The sequence below is a fragment of the Neomonachus schauinslandi genome, chromosome 5 (assembly GCF_002201575.2).
Source record: "Neomonachus schauinslandi chromosome 5, ASM220157v2, whole genome shotgun sequence".
Classification (NCBI taxonomy): domain Eukaryota; kingdom Metazoa; phylum Chordata; class Mammalia; order Carnivora; family Phocidae; genus Neomonachus; species Neomonachus schauinslandi.
Window position 1 is genome coordinate 114,392,776 of NC_058407.1, and position 23,179 is coordinate 114,415,954.

The 23,179-nt window shown below is 35.3% G+C and overlaps 1 protein-coding gene across 1 annotated transcript in view; it reads right to left on the reverse strand.

Moving 5' to 3' along the window:
* The window catches only part of GPR158 (G protein-coupled receptor 158), a 452,410-nt gene that overhangs the window by 393,311 nt on the left and 35,920 nt on the right, over window positions 1-23,179 (reverse strand). Inside the window, 1 exon segment of the mRNA XM_021687154.1 lies at window positions 22,756-22,861. Within this exon segment, the coding sequence (XP_021542829.1) occupies window positions 22,756-22,861 (106 nt within the window).

Consider the following 23,179-nt stretch of genomic DNA (forward strand, 5'->3'; position numbering starts at 1 on the left):
TTGTAGGCAGCATATAGTTGGGGTTGGTTTTTTTGTTTTGTTTTTGTTTGTTTGTTTGTTTGTTTTAAATCCTTTCAGCCACTCTGTCTTCTAATCCAGAGAATGTAAAGCACTTACATTAAGAGTAATTAATGATAAGGTACAATCACCATTTTGTTAATTGCTTTCTGATTGTTTTGTAGTTCTTTTTTTCCTCTCTCATTGACTTTCTTATGAATTGATGTTCTGTAATGGTATGCTTTTATTCTATTCATTTTATCATTTGTGTATCTATTTATAGGATTTTGCTTTGTGATTTAAGGCTTTTATAATAAGTTACAACAGTCTATTTTAAGCTTATAATAACTTCAATCACATAAAAGAAGTTCTACACTTTTACTTGCCCCCTTTCACATTTTATGTTGTTGATGTTCCAATTTACATCTCTTTATATTGTGTACCAGTTAATAAAATATTGTACCACAAATTATTTTTTTTAACACTTTTGTCTTTTGACCTGGATGCTAGGGTATAATGTGATTTATATACCACTACTGCAGTATTAGAGTATTTTGAATTTGACTATATATTTACCTTTACTAGTGAATTTTCTACTTTCATATGTTTTTGTGTTTACCAATTAGTGTCCTTTCATTTCAGCTTGAAAACTTCCTTTACCATTTCTTGTAAGGCAGGTCTAGTGGTAATAAATTTCCTAAGCTTTTGTGTGGAAAAGTCTATGTCTCCTTCATTTCTGAAGGACAAATTTGCTGTGAAGTTTGCAGCTTCTTCTTTGACCATTCTGAATATCTCATCCTATTCTCTCCTGGTCCTCAAGGGTTCTGCTGAGAAATCTGCAGATAGCCTTACTGGGATTCCCCTATATGTGCCAAGCTATTCTTCTCTTGCTGCTTTAAAAAGTCTGTCTGATTTTTGAGAGTTTGATTATAATGTGTCTCAATGAAAATCTCTTTGGATTGAATATGTTTGGAGATCTTTGAGTTTCATGTCCTTGAATGGCCACGTCTCTCCCCAGATTTGGGACATTTTCAGCCATTATTTCTGTAAGTAAGTTTTCTGTCCCTTTCTCTCTTCTTTCTGGGACTACCATAACATGAATGTTGTTTTGCTTGATGGTATCCTATAATTCATATAGGCTTGTTTCACTCTTTTTTATTCTTGTTTCTTAGTCTCCTATGACTGGATAATACCAAGAGATTAGTCTTCAAGTTTGCAGATTCTTTGTTCTGCATGATTGGGCCTAATATTGAAGCTCTCTATTGCATTTTTCATTCGGTTTATTGTATGCTTCAGGTCTAGAATTTCTATTTGGTTCTTTTTTTATTTCTAACTCTTTGTTGAACTTCTCATTTTGTTCATGCATTGTTTTCCTGAATTCATTGAATTGCCTGTGTTCTCTTGAATCTCACTGAGTTTCCTTAAAGTAATTAATTTGAGGGGCCCGTGGGTGGCCCAGTCAGTTAAGCATCTGCCTTTGGCTCAGGTCATGATCCCAAGGATCAAGGCCCACGTTGTGTTCCTTTCCCAGCAGGGAGTCTGCTTCTCCCTCTCCCTCTGCTCCTCCCCACCATTCATATTCTCTCACACACTCTCTAATAAATGGATAAAATCTTTTTAAAAAATTAATTTGAATTCTTTTTCAAGTAACCTGCAGATTTCCATTTCTTTGGGATCACTTACTGGAAAATTATTGTGTTCCTTTGGTGGTGTCATGTTTCCTTGCTTCTTCATGTTTCTGATGGCTCTGCACCGATGTCTATGCATTTGAGGGAGCTGTCACCTCTGCAGTGAAGGAAATGTTCATTTCTGCACTATAAAATATGGTAGTCATGAACCACATATGGTCATAAAGCATGTGAAATGGGCTAGTGTTACTAAGGAACTGAATTTTAATTTTATTTAATAGGACTTAGTTTAATTTTAAACTTAAATAGCCACATGTAGTTGGTGGTAAAGAAACAAACATCAATGAATAAAAGAATAAATTATCTTCTTAGCAACTATATTAAGTAGGTACTGTTATCAGTTCCTCACATATAAGGAAAGGTAGAGGAACAGAGATTAAATAACTTGCCTAAAGTTTCACAGCAAATAAATTGTGAAACCAGGATTTGAACCCAGGTACCTACCCCCAGACCCTACACTCCTAATTACTGCATAGAAATCTGTTTTCTCAGATGATTTCAACTCAATAATCTGGTGTTCAGAGTTTTGGTGAAAGTTTCTATGTTATAATGTATGACAATACAACAGATGATGTGTTCAGTACTAATAACTAGTATCTGAAAAGAGTTACTTCCATGATGTGAATTATATCTTAAGCACTTATGAAATTATATAAAAAAATATTTCTTATATAGGAAAAATAAGCAATCTTTTACATTTCCAAAGTAGTCTCATCCTTAAAGTTAACAGTAATCTATGCTACTTATTCACTTAACAGTGTATTTCTAATGCAGCAAGTAGTAAAGAAAGCTTAAAGGTTACTCCTGCTTCAGAACAACTAAACATGAGGAAATACACAAAGTTTGAGACATAAAAGTCTATAAAAGATTCCAAAGATCCCCTTTAAAAAAAAAAAAAAAAAAAGGGAAATAAGGTCAGAAACACTCTATCTATGGAACCAAGCCAGAGCTACAACAATGGACAGCCAAAAGGACAAAGTTGCCCAGGGGCAACTGTTTGAGGAATGAAATTAAGATTTGGACCAGTCACAGGTAAATCAGAAAGCTCCTAACAGTTTTGCTGATCAGAGACCCTCAGAAGAGGCTTCCATGTCCCAGGTCAATAGTACTCCTGAGGAACAGAAAGAAGCAGAAACAAATCCCCTTAAATTTTCTTCACTTTAGGTCCACAGAACTTCCACTGAGTAAAATCAAGCAATGAGTTCACAAACAAAAACAGCAAACTCAAGAAACCCATGTTTTATGATTGAGAGCCAGAAGAAACAACTGATAATATTTTTACTCCCAAGTATTATTTGTATAGAAACTATAGGGAAAAACTATAGAACTGCTATGCATAAACTGCTTTAATAAATAAAGGGCATAATTACAAAGTGGACCAATCAATACAATACTGTTAGAAATAAACAGTATTGTATTGTTGTAGCTCTGGCTTGGTTTGGAGGAGATTTGGAGGAAAAAGAACCCCTACCTATGAAAATTATAACTGTTAAAAGGTTACCAAAAAAAGGAAGAAAATAATCAGTTGATTAAAAAGCAGATTAGAAACAATTAGTTGTGGGCGCCTGGGTGGCTCAGTTGGTTAAGTGACTGCCTTCGGCTCAGGTCATGATCCTGGAGTCCCGGGATCGAGTCCCGCATCGGGCTCCCTGCTCGGCAGGGAGTCTGCTTCTCCCTCTGACCCTCACCCCTCTCATGCTCTCTCTCTCGTTCTCTCTCTCAAATAAATAAATAAAATCTTTAAAAAAAAAAAAAGAAACAATTAGTTGTACTGGAAAATATGTCCAAAAATTACCTTCAGTACAGCACAGAGAAACAAGGGATTGAAATGTGAGAGGAATGTTAAAAGACATAAAGAACAGAAGGAAAAGTTCTAATATACCTCTCATTGGAATGTCAAAATGGAAAAGTGAATGGAGAAATAGTAGTATCCTAAGAGATAATGGATGCAAAATTTTCAGAACTGATAAAAAATGTGAACCCATCAATCTAAGAAGCACATATCCCAGGTGGGATAAATGAAACAAAATAAAACAAAAAGTCCAAGCTCTAAAGTATTATTTTTTAAAAAACCTGAAAATATAGAAGACAAAATTAAAAGCACCTATAGAGACAAGGCAGAATACTCACAAAATTATGGCAATTAGAAAAATAGCAGACTTCTCAACAACAACAATAGAAGTCAGAAGGCAGCAGAATAGTATCTTTAAAAGTTTGAGGAAAACCCAAATTTGGTGCCTAGATGATGATGATGATGATGATGATGATGATAAAGAATGATGATAAAATAAAAATATTTAAGTATAAGAACAGAGTTCACTACCAAGAGACCTCGGTAAATGAACCTCAAAAGACTGTACTTCAGGAAGAATAAAAAGGATCCTGGAAGGACAATCTAATGTGCAGCAAAGACAATGACAAACCTGCATTTTTTAGTGCAAGCAAACACTTTTTAAAATATTAATTATCATAATGCTTTTTAACTTGTAGAATTTAAAAAAACAGAAGTGGACTTCCTCTCCAAACATAATAGAGGAACAAGGACCAGATTTACCTTGCTGTCTTAACCAAATAAAAAACTGGAAAAAATAAATAAAACATCATTTCACAACAGGCAAAGAGAATATTCCCTGGGAGGAAGAGAAAAATTAGGTAATCCCTATGACTGCCCTACTTTACTGCCTGCAAAGACTTTTTCAGGCTGCAGCACAGAAAGAGATAAACTAAGCAGTGTCCCTGAATTGAAAAGACAGGGATGGTAGTCAAGGAAGGCCAAAGTGGCTAAAATTCCAAGGAACTGTACAGTTGATAGAATTTGTAGAAAAGGTAATTAAACAGCTATTACAAATAAAACTTCGTATGTTCAAGAAACTAGGAGATGCTGCAAAAAGCACAAGAATGCCTCTTGAAAGGGGCATGTGGGTAAGTGTTCAGAGGGTGTTAATGCAACTCTCTGGAACACTGGAAGATGAGTCCCACTGGCTGTCCCAGCTGACTGTAGTTGCCATCAAAACTCAGGAGAGTATGTGTGGGACACTGGGTATTCTACATGCCACTGGCTGCAGTTCACTCTTGGAGCAGGAATAAAAAAGCATTTTGGAACCAGGAAGAAAAGCCTCTTCTTCATTCAGTGTCTCTCCAGTGCCATCTACTGAAAAGCTTAACAGCTCTCTACCTGGCAAAACAGAAATGCTCACAGGGCTCAGCTCCAATATCACAAAGCAGGGCAAAGAAGGATGGATATGGAGCAAAGAGATAAACTGACAACTGGCACAAAGAGTATATAAAACATATAAATCTGTAGATTTCCACCTTTGTCAGGGAAGATTCAACTTGAAAGTTCACTAATAAAAACCAGAACTCTCTTTTAGCTTCAGATAAAAGGATAATGAAAATATAACTCACCTGAGATTTTACTAGTAAAATGTCACATCTCTGTTTTTAGACTTATTTTGTGGGCTTATAGATTGCATAATTGAGATATCTTAGTAAAATATATATTATCTAATCCAAACTACCCAGATATATTACATATATAAAATATCTCTCTCATTATATTCATAAAATTGCTTATTTACAAGTATGTATATGCACACACATACACATGCATACACACACGTACCCTTATTAGTTACCAAAGAAATACAAACTGAAGCAAAAATTAAGCACAAATTTTTTAATCATCAGTTGACAAAAAATAACTAATGTCCAGTACTGGAGAGAGTATGGGAAAAGGGAAGGCTAAAAATTGATGAAGATAAGCTTCTCCAATTATACATTTATATATACTGCAAAACTTGCTGTCAAGAAAATAATCTAATTTTTAATTTGGAAGTTTGGTTGTGGAGGAGAATTTAGCTGAATAGTGTTTGAAAAGTTCTCTATTTTTATGTCAAAAGAAAGAGTAATGCAGTTTTTAAAAGCATCATGTGTTTGTTCAGTCTTTCAAATCTAGATCAGTGACAAAAACACTTTGAAAATGGCAAATTGAGAATAATCACTAGTCAATTTGTAGAGCCACCTACTCCAAATTCTTTATACCCATTTTACAAAATGTATCTATCACAAATGGAAAACAATAGAAACTAAAGCACATAACTAAGTCATATGCCATGTGCAGTTTTTATTTGATTCTAAAAATAATAGTTGATTATAGTATTTGTGATAATAGAAGTTCCCTAATAAGAATTAAAACCATCAATTTTAATTGAACCTCTATTCATTTTTAATTAGAACTGCTTACCATGAATAAATTAAATCAATGAAGTAAATTTTAAATGTAGTGAAATATAAAACAAATTAAAATTAGACCTATAATCTACATATCCAGGAAGGTTTTCAGATACAAAGAAGCGTATCATGAGTAACTACTCTCTGCCTGGAATTTTCCATTCCTGAAGTAAGATGGAGAACCTAGTAAACTATGGTAGAATTCATCTAAATCTGTCTTATGGGTGTGATTTAGTGACGACACCAGTGACCATAAGAGATACTCTATTACAAGAATATGGTATTATGCATGAACTTAAACTACAAGAACAGCCTTGACAATAGGATGTATGAATAGGTCACAGCCTTTGCCTCAAGGTACTCTTGAATCAGCTACTGACTGGTGCAAATTCTTAATTGAGATGTAATCTGTATTAATTTTTAAGAATATCTGAGCCTCAGATCCCTCACCTATAAAACTGAAATGTAAGTATCTTCTTGAACTGTTTTGAGGATTAACAATACCTTTATATATATATATTTATCTACATACATATGTATATACACACATACACATATGACAGTGAAAGGGCATCCAATAAATTTAGTTATTCCAATTGTCAGTAATGAAGTCATTTTAATACAGCATTAGAGGTGGCACATTGGAGAGAACCTGATCTGCCATGCCGCTTCTTGCCTTCATGGTACTTAGTCTACCAGAAAAGACAGATATAAATACATAATTATAAATAACTAACAATTTCAAGCATACAAAGTGCTATGGAAAATAGCTAGTATTTATAGAGAATGTACTGTGCAAAGCATTTCACATATATCATAGTATCACTCCCATCTAAAGAAATGGGAGCATAGGTTAGGAAACACAGGCAGTCTGAACCCAAGCCAGCACTTTTAACTACCATCTAACACTATCTCAAAAAAAAAGGTACTATGCAATACTGTACATACATTTTATATGATGTTATAATCATGATATCATTTTTTTAATCACACTGGCAGCAGTGCAGATGATGAACTGGAGAGGAATAAAACTGAACACAGGAGAGTACTGGAAGCATCCAAGCAAGAAATTATTAATACTAGAACAAAGTCAGCTGTAGTAAGAATGAGAGAAGAAAACAAACTGATGAGCTAAGGGAGAATTGATAACATTTCACAAGTGACTAGACGTGAGAGTGAGGGAAAGGGAAAGCTCAACACACTGCCACCCGAGAGACCTGGCTACCGAGCACTTTTATAACTGAAGATTTAATCAACTCTGACCCAGGAGAAAAGGCACAGGATTTCATTTCCACTCCTCCCCACTCATCCCCATCCTTAGCTACAACACAGGCATCACTGTTGCAGAGGTAACAAAATATCAGTGTATACCAATCAAATAGTTCACCTATTTAAAGAAAAATCGCTGAAATCTTTCACTAAAAAACAAAAAAATGATCTGGAATCTCTATTTCAACAAAGAAATAAAATACTAAATTGACTTTTCATTTTACACATATACATGGTATTCATTTGGTCCTAAGAATATCTTGATTGAACACAAAAAAAATATGGTTACTGAATTCACAATCTGTTAATTAAAAACAAAAGTTAAGTAGCTTACCAAATGATAGAAGTAAAATTTCTGACCAATCCTCAGAAGAAAATTTTCAGGCATTAGTTGATTATGTCTTTACCTAATTAACAGCATTAGCTAGACAGACACATTGACCTTTTATCTTTAGGGCTGCAGAATTCTACACAATTCTGCATGCTTTAGCATGTAAATGATTCAATTTACATTTAAAATTCCAATATGAGGGGCGCCTGGGTGGCTCAGTCAGTCAAGTGTCCAACTCTTGATTTCAGCACAGGTCATGATCTCAGAGTCCTGAGATCGAGCCCTGTGTCCAGCTCTGTGCTCAGCTGGGAGTCTGCTTGAGATTCTCTCTCCCCCCTCTCCCTCTACCCTCCCTGCACTCATACTCACTCACTCTCAAATAAATAAATAGCTCTTTAAAAAGAATTCCAATATGAAAGTTGGAAGGGTAAAATACAATATATTCCATCCTTTGACATTTTGGTCAAATTTGTTAAAGAATTAAATCAAAATGAAAAATCTAAAAGTTTCTTTTTTTAATTCAAATTATCTAAGAAGTAAAATAATATGTGATGACTTTTACCTGGAATGCAGTCACTATAGCTAGAAATACACATGAAATTTAATATGTGGTATTTTATTTTAGACAAATTGCTATTTTAACTAATATTATTGTCCTTCTGTCATCTGCCAATTCTGAGGACACTGGGCTGAGTTCAGTGGGGTCTGAGGCTGAAAATATCAAGAGGGAAGATGGAGGGCAGAGATGGGGTATAGAAATCTGTCAGCAGAACCATCAAAGTAAGAAAGAAAAAGAAAGAGAAACCAGGAAGTAGAGTCAATGTCGGAATTATACAGTAGCTTATAAATACACTAGATCAGACCTCTCAAACTTTTTGGTCTTGGAACCTCTCTACACTCTTGAAAATTATTGAGAATCCCAAAGAACTTTTATTTATGTTGGTCATATCCATTGATATTTACCACCTTGGATATTAAACCTGAGAAATTTTGAAAATATTTAATAATTCATTTAAAAATAACAGTAAGCCCATAACATGCTAACATAAACAATGTATTTTTGAAAAATAACTATATTTTCCCAAACAAAAAAAATCATTGTTTTACATTTCTGCAAATCTCTTTGAAGTCTGGCTTATTAGAAGCCAACTAGATTCTCGTATTTCTTTCTGCATTCAATCTGTTTCTATATCATATCTTATGAAGCCTCTGTACACCCATAAGAGAATGGATAGTTCAAAAGGCAAATAATGTCTTTGAATTATTATGAAAATAGTTTTAACATCACAAACTCCCTTGATAGGGTCTTGAGGATCCCAGGGGTCCTAGGACCACACTTTGAAAATGACTGCCTTAGACAAACATATTTTAATAGGTGACAAATAAAAGTGATTTGCAGACCAGCACAGAAACAAAGCCCATAAGCACAGTGGCTCATTTAACCCCTATGCCCCCTATGAATTTGGGGCTTCAACAGAACTAGAATTTCAATGGAGCCATGTCTGTAGAGACCATTATCCATTATCCTATTTCCAAATGTAAATACAGAATCAACTCTATAGAATTTCCTCCAGGTAATCATGGCACTGTAAGCACCAGCAGGAAAAACTGCTTTTGCCTGCATAAAACAGTGTACTGACAAGCCAATAGTAAAATCTACAGAAATAATTATATAATCAAGATTAGGTCATGGCTTTACTTCAATACAGTAATTATGGTAAGATAATAGAAAGCACTGCTTAGGGACAGTTCACTTTCCTGAAGAGCTATAACGTGAATATCCACACATTTAAAAGAATACAAAGATACTACTTTCTGGAGACAGAACATGAAACTAAAGCCTCTTAAAGTCTCCCCCAGGCTTATGAATCCTTGACTATTCTTATCCCATTGAAATGGGCTCTGATACATCTGACATTTCCCCCTTTGCACACTTTTCTAATTGATGTAACAATAATTGCTGTAAATATCCATTTACAGTTTTCCTCATTTTTCCTTTTAATCCTTCTTTTTCAGTGTTTGGGTACCAGTTCCAGCCCCTACTCTGATTCCTGTTTCATCAGGTTACATTCAGTGTTCCCTGCATCTCTCCATACACCTATACGTGAGTTTACACATTCTTGTGCATTATGAAGACAATAGCAACCCAAACTATGAATACGCTGAGAGGGAAAACATAATGACTTCAAAAGACAAACAATTTTGAAATAGACACTTGCACATTACTTTGAGGGCAAAAGCACTTAAGTTATTTCAATACTTTATGTTCTGCTTGTATCATCAACCACCCACTTGCTCTCTCTCAGTCTATAAACCCTGGGGAGGGAAAAATAATGATAAATTGAAACTTGCCCTGGATGAATACACATAAATGACTTGGTAAAGACACCACAAAAAAAAAAAATTAAGAAGGTAGTAAATAAGTCTTTTTCGTTTAAGAGAAAAAAGATACCAAAGAATAGAGTTTAACTCTTTATAATACAGTCAGTTAAAGCTTTCTAAATCAGCCAAGGGCTGTAGCTAGGCAACATGATTCTTCACTGTGCTCAAAAAGGGGGCTGCGAAGCATCAGTAGCCTCATTTCTCACTGAAAGCTTTGACAAGTTTCCACCATATTTTATATAATTGTAGCAGAGGGAGTGCCAGATTAGATCTGATTTGCTGTCATAATGGGATTTTTTTCCCCACATAAGCTAATGATGCAAAGCTATATTTAACCCCCCAAAGTCACCCTCAAGCACTTACTGTATATTCTGATTGCTTCTCATATCTAGAATTGGACAAGTAGCAATTTTTCTGCTACTGAATATGACAAAAGCAAAGGTTTAATAGGTAGATTTTTTTCTCCTGATTGGCTCCATTATAAATTTAGCTACATATTCCAAATATGTTCACTAGCTTCTCTCACCAAATTGAGAAGATCAAGAAAGTCTGTTGCTTTGAGTTCATATGCATTGGTATATGCAAGTCAATTCTCTTGCCCCAGCCCACTCTAGTTGGCTGAATATGCTATTCATTTCCCACCTTTAAGCTGGGCCCCACTCTAACCCTAGATCACAGAGAAGTTTGGAGCATTTAAGGTGTTTGTCTTCAGCAACAGTTTAGAGTCTAAAATGTATTTATATATGATCATAAATATAGTGGATCCCTTTGGTATCTCTGTACCCAGTGAGCTGCAATCCTCCATATTCACCTTTGTTTTATTCCTCTGTTCTCATGTGTATTCTAATTCCCTGCTGGAAGCAGGTCCCTTCCCTGAACGCCTGCCCTCTTAGCTGATGCCCGAACAGTAATGTATAGCCCTCACCAACCTCTGTCTAAGGAGATGGATCATATCCCTTGAATCCTGTTTCAAACTGTACATTTCTGCCATCCCAAGTCATGCCATACTTTGAAACAAGAGTACCACCACCGGCAAAAAACTTCTGATGCAGCCACTCACACACCTACAAGATGGAACCTTCTGTATATTGGCTCTAATCCAAATTTGTATGTGAGCTTGCCACATCTTTTGGAAATTTGTTTTGGCCACCTGAGAATTAGATCAGTTCTACATGTAAGATTCCATCATGCCTCCTAGCTCAGCTCTCATGGGTAAAACTAAAACGCTAACAGTATCAGCAATTTGGCCACTGCCAGTCAGTAATTCTCTTTCCAAACAACCAATTATCACCTATACATAGTCCCTCCTTGTCCGCAGGGCATACATCCCAAGACCCCAGTGGATGCTTGAAACTGCAGAGAGTACCAAGCCCTATATATACCGTGCTTTTTTTCCTACTATACCTACATATCTATGGTAAAGTTTAATTTATAAATTAGGCACAGTAAGATACAAACAATAATAATAAAACAGAACAATTATAACAATATACTGGAATGAAAGTTATGTGAACATGTCTCTCTCTCAAAATATGTTATTGTATTCCATTCCCCCTTCTTCTTATGATGATGTGAGATGATAAAATGTCTATGTGATGGGATGAAATGAGGTGAGTGACAAGCATTGGGATGTACTGTCAGGCTGCCACTCACCTTCTGACAACAAATCAGAAGGAGGACCATCTGCTTCTAGACCACAGCTGAATACAGATAACTGAAACTATGGAAAAGTGAAACCGCAGGTAAAGGGGGGGACAACTGTACTACCTTCCTATAGTTTAAATTCCTGACCTACCATTTCCTGGTTTTATGACCTTAGTCAAGTTACTTAAAGCCATTTTAAGTCTTAGTTTCCTCACCTAGAAAATAGGAACAAGCATACCTAGTTCACAGCATAATTATTAAATATGTCTTATTATTATTAAATAATTATCTTCTTATACAGAAACTGAAAAACAAACTTGTATCAACAGGTCAGTTTCTTTTTGGGGATGTCACAGCCTCTTCAGGCTTAGGCTAAAGAAAACCTAGTTACTACCAAATATTATCAAAAGTGACTGTACCTATAGCACTCATGAATAAGATCTTATAAGAGTTCGGTTTTTTCTTTTTAGAAAAACATTTTATGTAGTCCATAAAGTTCATAAAACAGAAACCTATAAATTAAGACTTAATGGTTTTATATCTCAGATAAATAGGCAGATAATACAGATGGACAGATAAAGATAGATCTATCTATCCAGAGAGTCTGTTCACCTTGAATAGACAGGTGGCGCTCCACTTTGTACGTTATAACTCATATACTTCAAAGGTCCCAACATTAGATCAACAGCTTCAAGGTTGGTGATACAATTCAATGACATGGCATGTATACAAAAGAGTGTTATTCAGGAGCAGATACCAAATATCATGACCTTGTCATAGCTGAAAAAAATGGGTTTATCTCCTACTCTAAGGTATGTGATTACTTCATAAGCAAAGGAAGGAAATTAGCTTAAAGAAAAATTAATGACACCCCTTTCCTTTCTGACTCAGATTGTCCCGGATCAACAATCTAATGTTAACTAAACATCTTTTGGCTTTTCTTTCTCACTTCCATCAAACTTATTAGTCCTGCATCATCGTGCCCAACATGCTTAATGAATAATTAGAAATCTAATCCTATAAGCTAGCTCAAGTGAAGGGGCAATGATGAATAATAGTTCGCTTTACTGTTACCACAGAGAAAAATCAGAAAATCTCAGGTTTGAGAAATCTCAGGTACAACCACAGGCAGTGTGAGCACTCAAGGTATTATCAGTGCAAGGAAAATCAAAGTGTTGTTTTTGGATGGAAGCACATTTTCATGTTTTCCGTTACAATATGCTAGGAGTATAAAAACTTAGGGTTGTAGAGACGCTAAAGAGGCATCAAGTCCAACTACATAGTCATGCTGCATCAAGTTTTTATGAGCCCTGCAAAAGTTTGTCAAGTGGTACCTTTCACTGTTGAAAATACTAAAGCCTATAGCATCCTCAAGAAGTGGTCATCCTGGCACTGTGTGATTAAACTCCAACATCCACATTTACAATTTCATGTTTAAAAATATGTATGTATTCTCAATTTTTGAACAATTCTGTTGTTAAAACATTCCACTTACACTGAGCTAAACAGAGCCTTCTGTTGTTACTACTGGCTTACTGATAAGTCACAGTCTAGCCCCTGGGTCCTTTGAGAAAAAAAACATAAACAGTCACATAATAGCTACTTTCATGTTTGAAAATAGCTGTCAGATCATCCCTGGGTCTTCTAACTAGGAAAAAAATCTTTAATTTGAGTCTTCGGAAAACAATGTTTCAAAGCCCTTGCTAATATACTATAGATTCAATTTCTATATTCCCTGTCACACTATTTGAGGTATTTTCTGTTAAGTTTAGAATACAGTGAGATGTGAACCTCTCAACATCTCAAGAACAACCTATGACTAAGACTGGCTTTTGCTATTGCTGTTTTGCAGCCACACCATACTACTGACTCACACTGAACTTTCAACTGTTCTCCCAAATATTATTGTTTACATGTGCTACAACTAAACCATTTTATTCTTCCTATGTTTGAAAAGATAGATTTTTGTACTCCTATTCAGGATCTTACCTTTGTTCCTATTAACTTTCATTGATAGAGATGTCCATTTCTCCAACTCAGCAAAATCTTTTTAGTCTCTGATTTTTAACTTCTGATGTATTTGTTATTCTTAATTATTTGTCTCCTACATCATTTTTCAAAGAATTGATGAACTTTCTGACCAGCGCAAGGCCCCAAATAAAACGCTACACAAACTGCTACAACCTTCACTGCAAGTTAACATCAGTCCATTCAATCACTTTCTATGTACAGCTTTAGACTTAAACACAAATCCAAAGCCGAAGCTTAATTCCTCTCTTCAGTGAGAGAGACACTGGATTTTCACAGCTGTTAATGCAATGCCTATGTACCGTGTCTAAAGTGACAGTGACGTAGGACAATATCCCATAATCTTAGCTACCCAATTCCCAAAGTTAAATGTACTTTGTAATCTAAAACTCCCCATACATGCTCACTCCTAACCCAAAGTAGATTTATCCCATTATATGTTTCCTAGAAAATAACAGGAAGTATAAGATAGTTGTATTAGAAAAAAATATGCTCTGGGGCACCTGGGTGGCTGTTGATTAGGCATCCAATTCTTGATTTTGGCTCAGGTCATGATCTCAGGGTTGTGGCACTGAGCCCACTTTGGCCTCCGTGCTCAGCAAAGAGTCTGCTTGAGATTCTCTCTCTCCCTCTCCCTTTGCCCCTCCCCCTAACTCACACGTGTGCTCTCTCTAAAATAAATAAATTTCAAAAAAAATGTGTTCTGGAATCAAACAAATCTGACCTCTAATTCCAATTCTGCCAATTACTAACTGTGTGATTATAGGCAAGTTATTTACCCTCGCTAGGCCTACCTATCTCATCGGTAAAATGGGGACTATAAAGATAAAATTAATGCATGTAAAACATGTGGAACAAAGCATATAGAACAATTCTTGACCCAAAGCAAGTGCTACTAACTAGTTGCATACATTATTGATATTAATATTAAAAAGAAGCTTTATTTTTAAGATTTTGATAAAATCTCTTGAATTGAAACAACAGAAAAGTGAAACCCATCCACAGTCTTTACTGTGGATTCATCCACTTCCAACTGTAACCTTTGATTCGGGGGGTTTGTTTGTTTGCATTGACAATCCTCACTGTGAGCCAAAAAGGAAAAAGGAGTCTCTGAATATAACAATCAATCTGCCACCTTCTAATAGATACTCTCAGGATTCTTCAAATTGACTCTCTCCATCCTCTTCTTCCCAGCTCCATAAAGTTCTAGACAGAGGTACCACGAACAATGAAAATATAGATTTTTTTCCTTTGAGACTGCATGTGCCCTCTCCCTTTCAGTCTACTCATCTTCTACAAATAATGAGCTACCTTATACAAATCACTCTGCACGTAATTCCCACAGTTACAAATTTTACTTCTTAAAATTAAAAGGGCTCATTTTCAGGGGGGGAAAAGGTTGCCTACTTCTTACCAGTTTTCTACTCATCTACTAATACATTCCAAAAAGACTTTCTTACATAATGTCACTTCTCTCTATCCCGAAATTCTTATTAATCCTTAATCCATGCCGGAGGACTTCGTTCTTTTCCTTATTATATATCATGGATATCATTCCATGTCAACAAATGAAGAATGATATAATTTTAAATAGCAATATAGTATTATGTTTTTTGCCTGCATCATAACTTATTTAACCTATTCTTTATTGTTATACACTTAAGGTGTTTCAAAATTTTTATTACAATAAATAATATTGTAATAAGTAGTCCAGTACATATATACTTATGCCAGTTTTTTAATATTTCCTTATAAAGCTTATTCAAGGTAGAAATGAAAGAAAAAGAACAGATGGGACAAAGAAGAATGCAATTCTTAATGGTGAGGTATTTTTATCATATTTCTAGAAAGTTTGAGAAAAATTTGAATCCCTATCAATAATGCATGAGAATGTCCATTTTGCAAAAAACCTCACCAACACTGAGCATAATTTTTTTTTTACTGTTTGCCAGTTCAATAGGTAAATTCTTGCACTTCTGGAAGATGTGCAAAGACTTGTCTTTTATGATAGGGATTATTCATTCCTGTGTCTCAAAAATTAATGTATGGTATTTTAGTCCCTTAGCAAAGTTAGTATTTTTTTTTATAGTTTTTTTTTTTAAGATTTTATTTATTTATTTGAGACAGAGAGAATGAGAGAGAGAGAGAGCACATGAGAGGGGGGAGGGTAGGAGGGAGAAGCAGGCTCCCCGCCGAGCAGGGAGCCCAATGCGGGACTCGATCCAGGGACTCCAGGATCGTGACCTGAGCCGAAAGCAGTCACTTAACCAACTGAGCCACCCAGGCGCCCGCAAAGTTAGTATTTTAAAAAGTTAAAGTCAATTGATATATTTTTAAGCTCTCTGGTTCCCTCTAGAATGAAATGATTTCTTTTAAATTATGGATTTCCTCTGTTGTGTTCACCACTGTATATCTCAAGACACTAAAACAGTGCCTGGCATACAGCGGGTACTAATAAATATACACTGAATGAATGAAAAAAATGAATTTGAATTAATCTATTAGAAAACGTGTCCCATGTAAAAGAAAACATCTGTCTTGTTAATTATAATAATAAGTATCAATAAGAATAATTGTTCAGCAAACTTTTAAAGTGGGCCTCAAACAGAAGCCTAGGATACCTATTTAGAGGTGAACAGGCTAAAGTCAGAACTGGGTAGCATGAGGCAATGTTCAAAAGAGCAGCCCAAGATTTGACCAGAACCTAACATACAAACCAGCTTTCAACTAAGCATACGGAAAAACATAACAGTATTCCAATAGTGATTTTGGATCTTCCTATCAGTGATTCCCTTCCTCCCCTTCTCCCTCTTCATCTCTGTCCCTGCCTCCCTCTTTCCCCCAACCACAAGATGGCAATAGCCACTGTTGAACTCTTGGCTCAGTTGCTAGAAACACCTCTCTGTAACTGAGAAAGCCAGCTTTCCCTTAACAGACTTTCTAGGTACCCTGGTGCTGTTATTTGGGGATAGTAACTCTACTTTGGGAACAATTCCAGAATATCTAGTCCAAATAACTCTTAGGAGCATACTGAAAAACTCTGGAAAATATAATCAGTTTCTAATAATTTAAGAAAGAAGGACTATGTAACAAAATCACACAAGTTAGGGCTTTACGAACTTCAGAAACAAATGGGGATCCATATAGTAGTGGTATGGCTTTTTTTTGTTAAGCCTAGTAAAGCAAGGATAATTGACTAAACCAGGGACTATTTAGCCTAGAAGAAAGAAGACTTAGAAGCAGACTGACAATCTTCAAATATCTGAATGAATGACTACTAGGAAGAAAAAAATTTTAACCCTATTTTTGGGCAATTCCAGTGGGAGAAATCAAAAGCGGCAGCTCTATGTTATAGGGAGGCCATCTAGCAACAGAGTGGGCTGCCTCCATTAATTCAACAAATGTGTCAGGTACTGCTAAGCACAAGTGAACACCTGATCATTGCCCTATATTCTAGTAGGAGGGTATGACTTCACGTTAATCATATTTTATATTAGTAATGAAGGGAAAAAAAGTTTTACTACAAATACAGAAGAAATTTAAATATCTAAAAGATTGCCAGTATTTACTTTTTCCATTTACTGAAAGATTTTTACAGTTTTCAGTGTAAAATATTTCAGTGTAAAATAATTAAAAAAACAGTTTGCTAGTTTCTCAAGATTTATTTTCAACTGAGATAAGAAAGTAGATCATAAGAATGCCTGCATAAGCCAAAATTCAAGTTTGTCCTTAAACGTCCCTTAGTGGATTTGAAGGCAGTGTTACTATAAGAGGAAATTCAAAGATTTGAAAGGTTTCAATAATCTATGTCTTTCAACTACACTATAAGCTAGACCATATTCTAAAACACAGCTGTCCACTACACTATTCAATATGGTAGCCTAAGTTACATGTGGCTACTATACATTTGAAATCAGCCTAGGAAGGACCTGAATTCTTCATTTTGTTTAATTTTAACTGCTTTACATTTCAATAGCCATCATGTGGCTAGTGACCATCATAGAAAACAGCAGAATTCTAGAGATAGGTTAACAATAATATTTGTAAAGCAGAACCTTTCTAGAGAAAAGAAGAGATTAAAGAGAAAAGAAAAGTTTGGTGAGACTGCAGCCACAAGATGAGAACTAACATACAGCTGTTTCTATGCAATTTCACTCAGTCAAATTGAATTCAGTAAGCGATCTCTGGAAAAGTACTCTAAATCCTATTGCAGCCAAATGAGTAAGCTATATTCTGTATATAAGATGGCTTCCAAAAGAGAATGATTAACTCCTTCCGCTTTCCTTAGATTTTTGCATTAAATTTTTTCTTGCACATTAAATGACATCTTTTCTTACATCTTTAACTTTCTAAAAATATATCTTTAGAGATTAATTAACTTAGACTTCATGGAGTAGTAAAGAGTTACAAGTGGATTCCCATCTAACAGTAGAAAAAAGAGATATCAGAAAATTATCTTAGAACTATATAAAACTACTGGCTCAGCTGACAACACAACCATTCAGGTGATTCTAAATAGAACAGTAAATCTGATAACCTCAAGAAGTATCCTCCAAAGCCAAGGACACAAGAGGTTAATTGACATATGAAAAGAAAATGGAACTTCTGTTTATATTTAAACTTTTTATTAAAAAAAATAGGAAATCAAGCTTTACTAATTTAAGACTTGGATAGACATTCATGCTTTTATTCAGTCCACATGTCATATGACCACAACACTGGTAAGTCACTTGAAGTATCCTGAAGGAAAGCTAGGAGTTCCCAGGCGCCATTATCAACAGTGGTTAATGGTTCCTTCCTCTACTTTCAAATTTCAATGTATTACCATTTACATCTGACCACCTAAGTGGATTTACAGAGTATATTATTTTAAATTGTAAAACATATACAGTTCTTCAAAATGAGATGGTGTGTGACCTGGAAAAACTTTTCCCACACAAAGATTTTCTGATTATCTCAAAGGGAACTACTTGTTTCTAAACTCAAAGACTAGTTATGCATTACTCTTAAAAAAAAAAAAAAAAAAAGAAAGAAAGAAAGAAAATGCTCCAAATTTGCTGACCTGCTCTACAATGACAAGTGGTCGTCAGTAGTGCCTATGCAGCAGGTAGTTCCAAAAATACATATAAGCTGTTCCTTCAAAGTAAAAGCGACAGTTTAATAATCCATGAGAAAGCCTTCTGAAGTGAGCGTTTTGAAAATGCGCATTTGGAAATGTTTTCAGTGTTATGTGGTTTTCATTGCCAAAAACTATAAATACTCATTAACCATATAGTTTAAAGTTAGAAATAAAATTTCCTAATCTGTTTGAAAATATTCCTCACAAAAATGTGAATGGGACTTTTTAACCTATTCCCTTAAAATATTAAAATTCCCAGCTTTTCAAATAGTTTGTAAGGACCACCTGACATCAGGTTAGATGAAAGACTGCCAACTGAATTTTGAAAACCTGTGCAAAACTGGTACATGGAACTGAAAAATGAGCACTGTTATTTCGCAAACACAGTCAACAAATTATTTCTTCAATTTGGAAAGACATATCCTCGTGAGGCATATTTTCAACCACGACAGACATTAAAACAAAGTACAAAAATAAACTGAACTTAGAGACCTCTGAATCATTGCATTACTAAGTATTAAACTAAGATTTCAAAAAATGATGAAGCATAATTGTGAATCAGTTAATTTACTGTTCTCATTAAAGATATAGTATTTATAATATATAATCTACATTAAAATATTATTTTAGGGATGCCTGGGTGGCTCAATCGTTAAGCGTCTGCCTTCAGCGCAGGTCATGGTCCCAGGGTCCTGGGATCGAGCCCCACATCAGGCTCGCTGCTCAACAGGAAGCCTGCTTCTCCCTCTCCCACTCCCCCTGCTTGTGTTCCCTCTCTCACTGTGTCTCTCTCTGTCAAAAAGATAAATAAATCTTTAAAAATATATATTATTTTATCTTTATCTCAACCTAAGTTTTCTAATTTATAATATATAGAATATGTAAATATAAAAAAACTCATACTTTCTAGATTAAAAATACACATATAATATGGGTGGACACTTAGATCATTCTTACTAATAGAATACAATCAAAAAGTTTCAAGGCCACTGTCCTACTTTAAATAGTGATTTTAAAAAATTCTTATAATGGAAACAAAGCAAAAGAAAACTTTAAAACCAAAATGAATATCAATTTATTTTAATGTTTTTAATAAACTATTCTGTAAGAGAGGATTGTGTGTACTCAGCGCAAACAATGACATGAAAATAGGCCAGGAATTATTTAAATGAATACTGACAACATGATCAAGTCCCTGTTGCAACGATCTGGATCACTTACAAAAACAGCCAGAATAATCGTGCAATCCAGTTCAGGATGTCGGTTCAGATCCTGTTTTACTATGCCCTTTAAAAAATACTTAGTGGCCTCCTAGCTCCTGTAAAGACCCAAACTCATTGAGAAATTATTTTCCTCACAACACATTCCATGCCTTTCTAAAATGCTCCTGAGGCTTTTGTCATTGGTCACATGCCACTTACCTGTTTCCAACATCAGACTCACTGTTCTGGTTTAAGATACCCTAAAGGCTAAAAATTCAACACACCAGAAACATTTTAAAAGTGAAAAGTATGCCTCAATATAACTAAAATGTGTGACCTCCAGTAGTATTTATAAAAGAAGAATGTTAAACATTGGCAAGATAAAACCCACAATAAACATGGTTAAGTGTCTCTGTTTCTAATGATATGGATATTCACAAAGATAGGCCCCTACACCCTACAAATATCATGTTAACTACTTCCCAAAATAAGCCAGTTTACACAGGGATCCTTGGGGTCCATAACAGAAAATATGTGAACAAAGGAGAGCCAGTGCAGATGAAAAATATCCCAAACAAGTGATTTTTCTTTGTTTCCCCAAGCAATACAAAGGTCAAGAGAAGCCAGTTCTTCATCTCCAACTCACATCAGTACAGGGAAGGACTGAAAGACCACTGCCAGTCCCTAGACTGAAGATGAGGTATGGAATTGTTGCAGATGCCTAGTGTGACCAGCACCAACTACAGGACCTTAGAGAAGCCCAACAAAACAGTGTGAAGAGCTCCAAAGGCAGCCCTAGTCAGACTACCCACCAAGGGCCTCCAGGGCCCAACCCAGAACACTAACGTCTCCCACTCCCAATTCTAGCACATTGGAAGGGAAGGGGGTGAAGAGAGCCAGAGTCTAATCAAAATATGCATTTTGTACATTCACTGTTTATTGATGTTATTATTGATCATTGAGCCTCTTTTAACAATATTTTCAAATGAGATTTATTGAACTGTCAGTAGTCTTGTAGGATATGTTTTCCCAGTTTTTCCTATAGGAATCTAATAAGTATAATGCTCAGATATACAATGCAAAATGTTACATATTTCAATGTAATGCTTCTTAACCAGAACAGAGGATAATATCTTATCTTGAAATAACTAAGTCTATTTGAAAGTTTTAAAAAGACACAACACCCAGAAAATTAATAATCCTGGTACAATGAAAATAAATCAATCTTCCAGAAGGAGAAAAAGATTCTTGCAATATAACCATCTAGTCAAATAGATATGCTATAAGGGGAAAAAAAAAAAAAACCCACACCAAGATCATTACTGAAACAAGGCTATACAGAAATGAGCACATACAGATCAATATCCACACTACAACACCCATGCAGAAAAAGATTCCACCCTGGCTAAAAGACAAACCTAAATGGTTATATGCTATTGGCATAGAGATAATAATCAAGCTAAAGATGTTCGCTAGATCAGTGATTGAAATTCGTATCTTTAGAAATGCCAGAATCATCCAAAGGGAAGTGGAAACTCAGAAAAGTTCAAAATCAAAAGAACAAAGAGTGAAAGGAAGCAAAAAGAGGACCTTAACTTCTATGTATTGACAAGACCAAAACATTTCACTTACATAATTTGAGTCCCCACTTGGGGGTGGGGGGAGTGAAGGAAGTGAGGGCTGTGTGGAGGGATGGCTATGTGGAGCTGTACAGAAATGTGGGAGGTGGTATGGGGATATGTGGAAATGTATAGGGGGTACTAAGGAAGTAGGAGTCACGGAGATATAGAAGGGATGTATGATGGATTTAGAGGGATGTGAGGAATTATGAGGGTTTCTAAGGGTTTTAGGGGGTAGGAAGGTTGAAGGATATTGTGGTGGAGCACTATGTACTGAATCATTATGTTGTACACCTGAAATTAATATAACACTGTATATTAACTCTACTGAAATTAAATTAAATAAAAATAAATAAAAAATAAAGAGCACTGTATCAGATAGAAAAAAATGCACTGTATAAAACCATCTTTCGCAAGAACAAAAATTAAAATTGAAGATTTAAATTACTACATTTATGGCAATCTCCCTGTATTTTAAATAAATTAAGCTGACTTTCCTCACAAATTCATGAACTCAAAGTTGGGATAGCCCAAATATTTAATTAAGATCAGGAGTTTTATAGTACAGTTGTTTCACAGTATTTTGGGACCTGAGAGATAGATTACTGAAAATGAAATCAGGATGTCATTGCATTTCCTCTTTGAAACTACAAAAGACAAGTAACAGTCTTATTTCCAGAAGTATGATCTCTATGCCTGTTTTTTACCAACAAGAGTCCCATGAAATAGAGCACAGACAGGAACTGAAAATTGAAAAACATACACAAATATACATATTTCTTATCCAGGTCCCTGAATAGTTTTCTCTTTGTTTTCAAAATTTCCCTGCCATACTTTATCGCTTTTCTAGCAGATGGCAGTGTGTCTGAATGTACAGCATCAGTGTTTCCCCAAGCATCATACTGCATAAAAATGTGCATAATCTGGTTGACCCCTCCTGGGTTTCTCACGTCATGGCTATTTTAATTTCTAGCCCATTTTGAAGAATGGGTCAGCCTTTGACTAACACCAAACCTCGGACATATTTTTAGTTTCAGCTTTCTCTTAGTACCCAAATGAACAGTTACTGTGCACAAAATTTTCTACCCCTCTTTCAGTTCATTTGGCAACATTCAGAACTGCATATGAGACTTTTCTTTCCCAGTAAGATGCGTGTTGTTCACTTACCCACATAAATATAATAGAATTCTAAAGTTATACATTTCTGAGTTTCTGATTTCAGAGGATTTTATCTTCACGTTCTTACCTCTGAATTGTTAAGGTGACATTTGTGAGTTCCTGAAAACCAGCCATCACTTGAACATTGGTCAATGTCCACTTTCTGAAGATTTATGTCAACTTTCATAACACCCCTTAAAAACAGAGAAAGATAAGAACAAATTAATCTGAGGCTTTACAATTTCTAATTCTGTATTCCATCCCAGAAATCAGATAAATCATCATAAAGAGTGCATTAAAAATGTTCACATTGCCCACTCATATTCAACTAAAGTGTACCAAGTGAAGATAGGGATATGATACAACAGAATCAACAAGTATTAGTTTTACCTAAGTCCCAAAAGGCATGGGCCCTGTATTGTTCACTGTCTTCAGCTCCCGACATAATGCCTGGCACACAGAGGTGCTCAATAAATATTTGTGGATTGCCTGAACTCCAGATAGTATTGCTC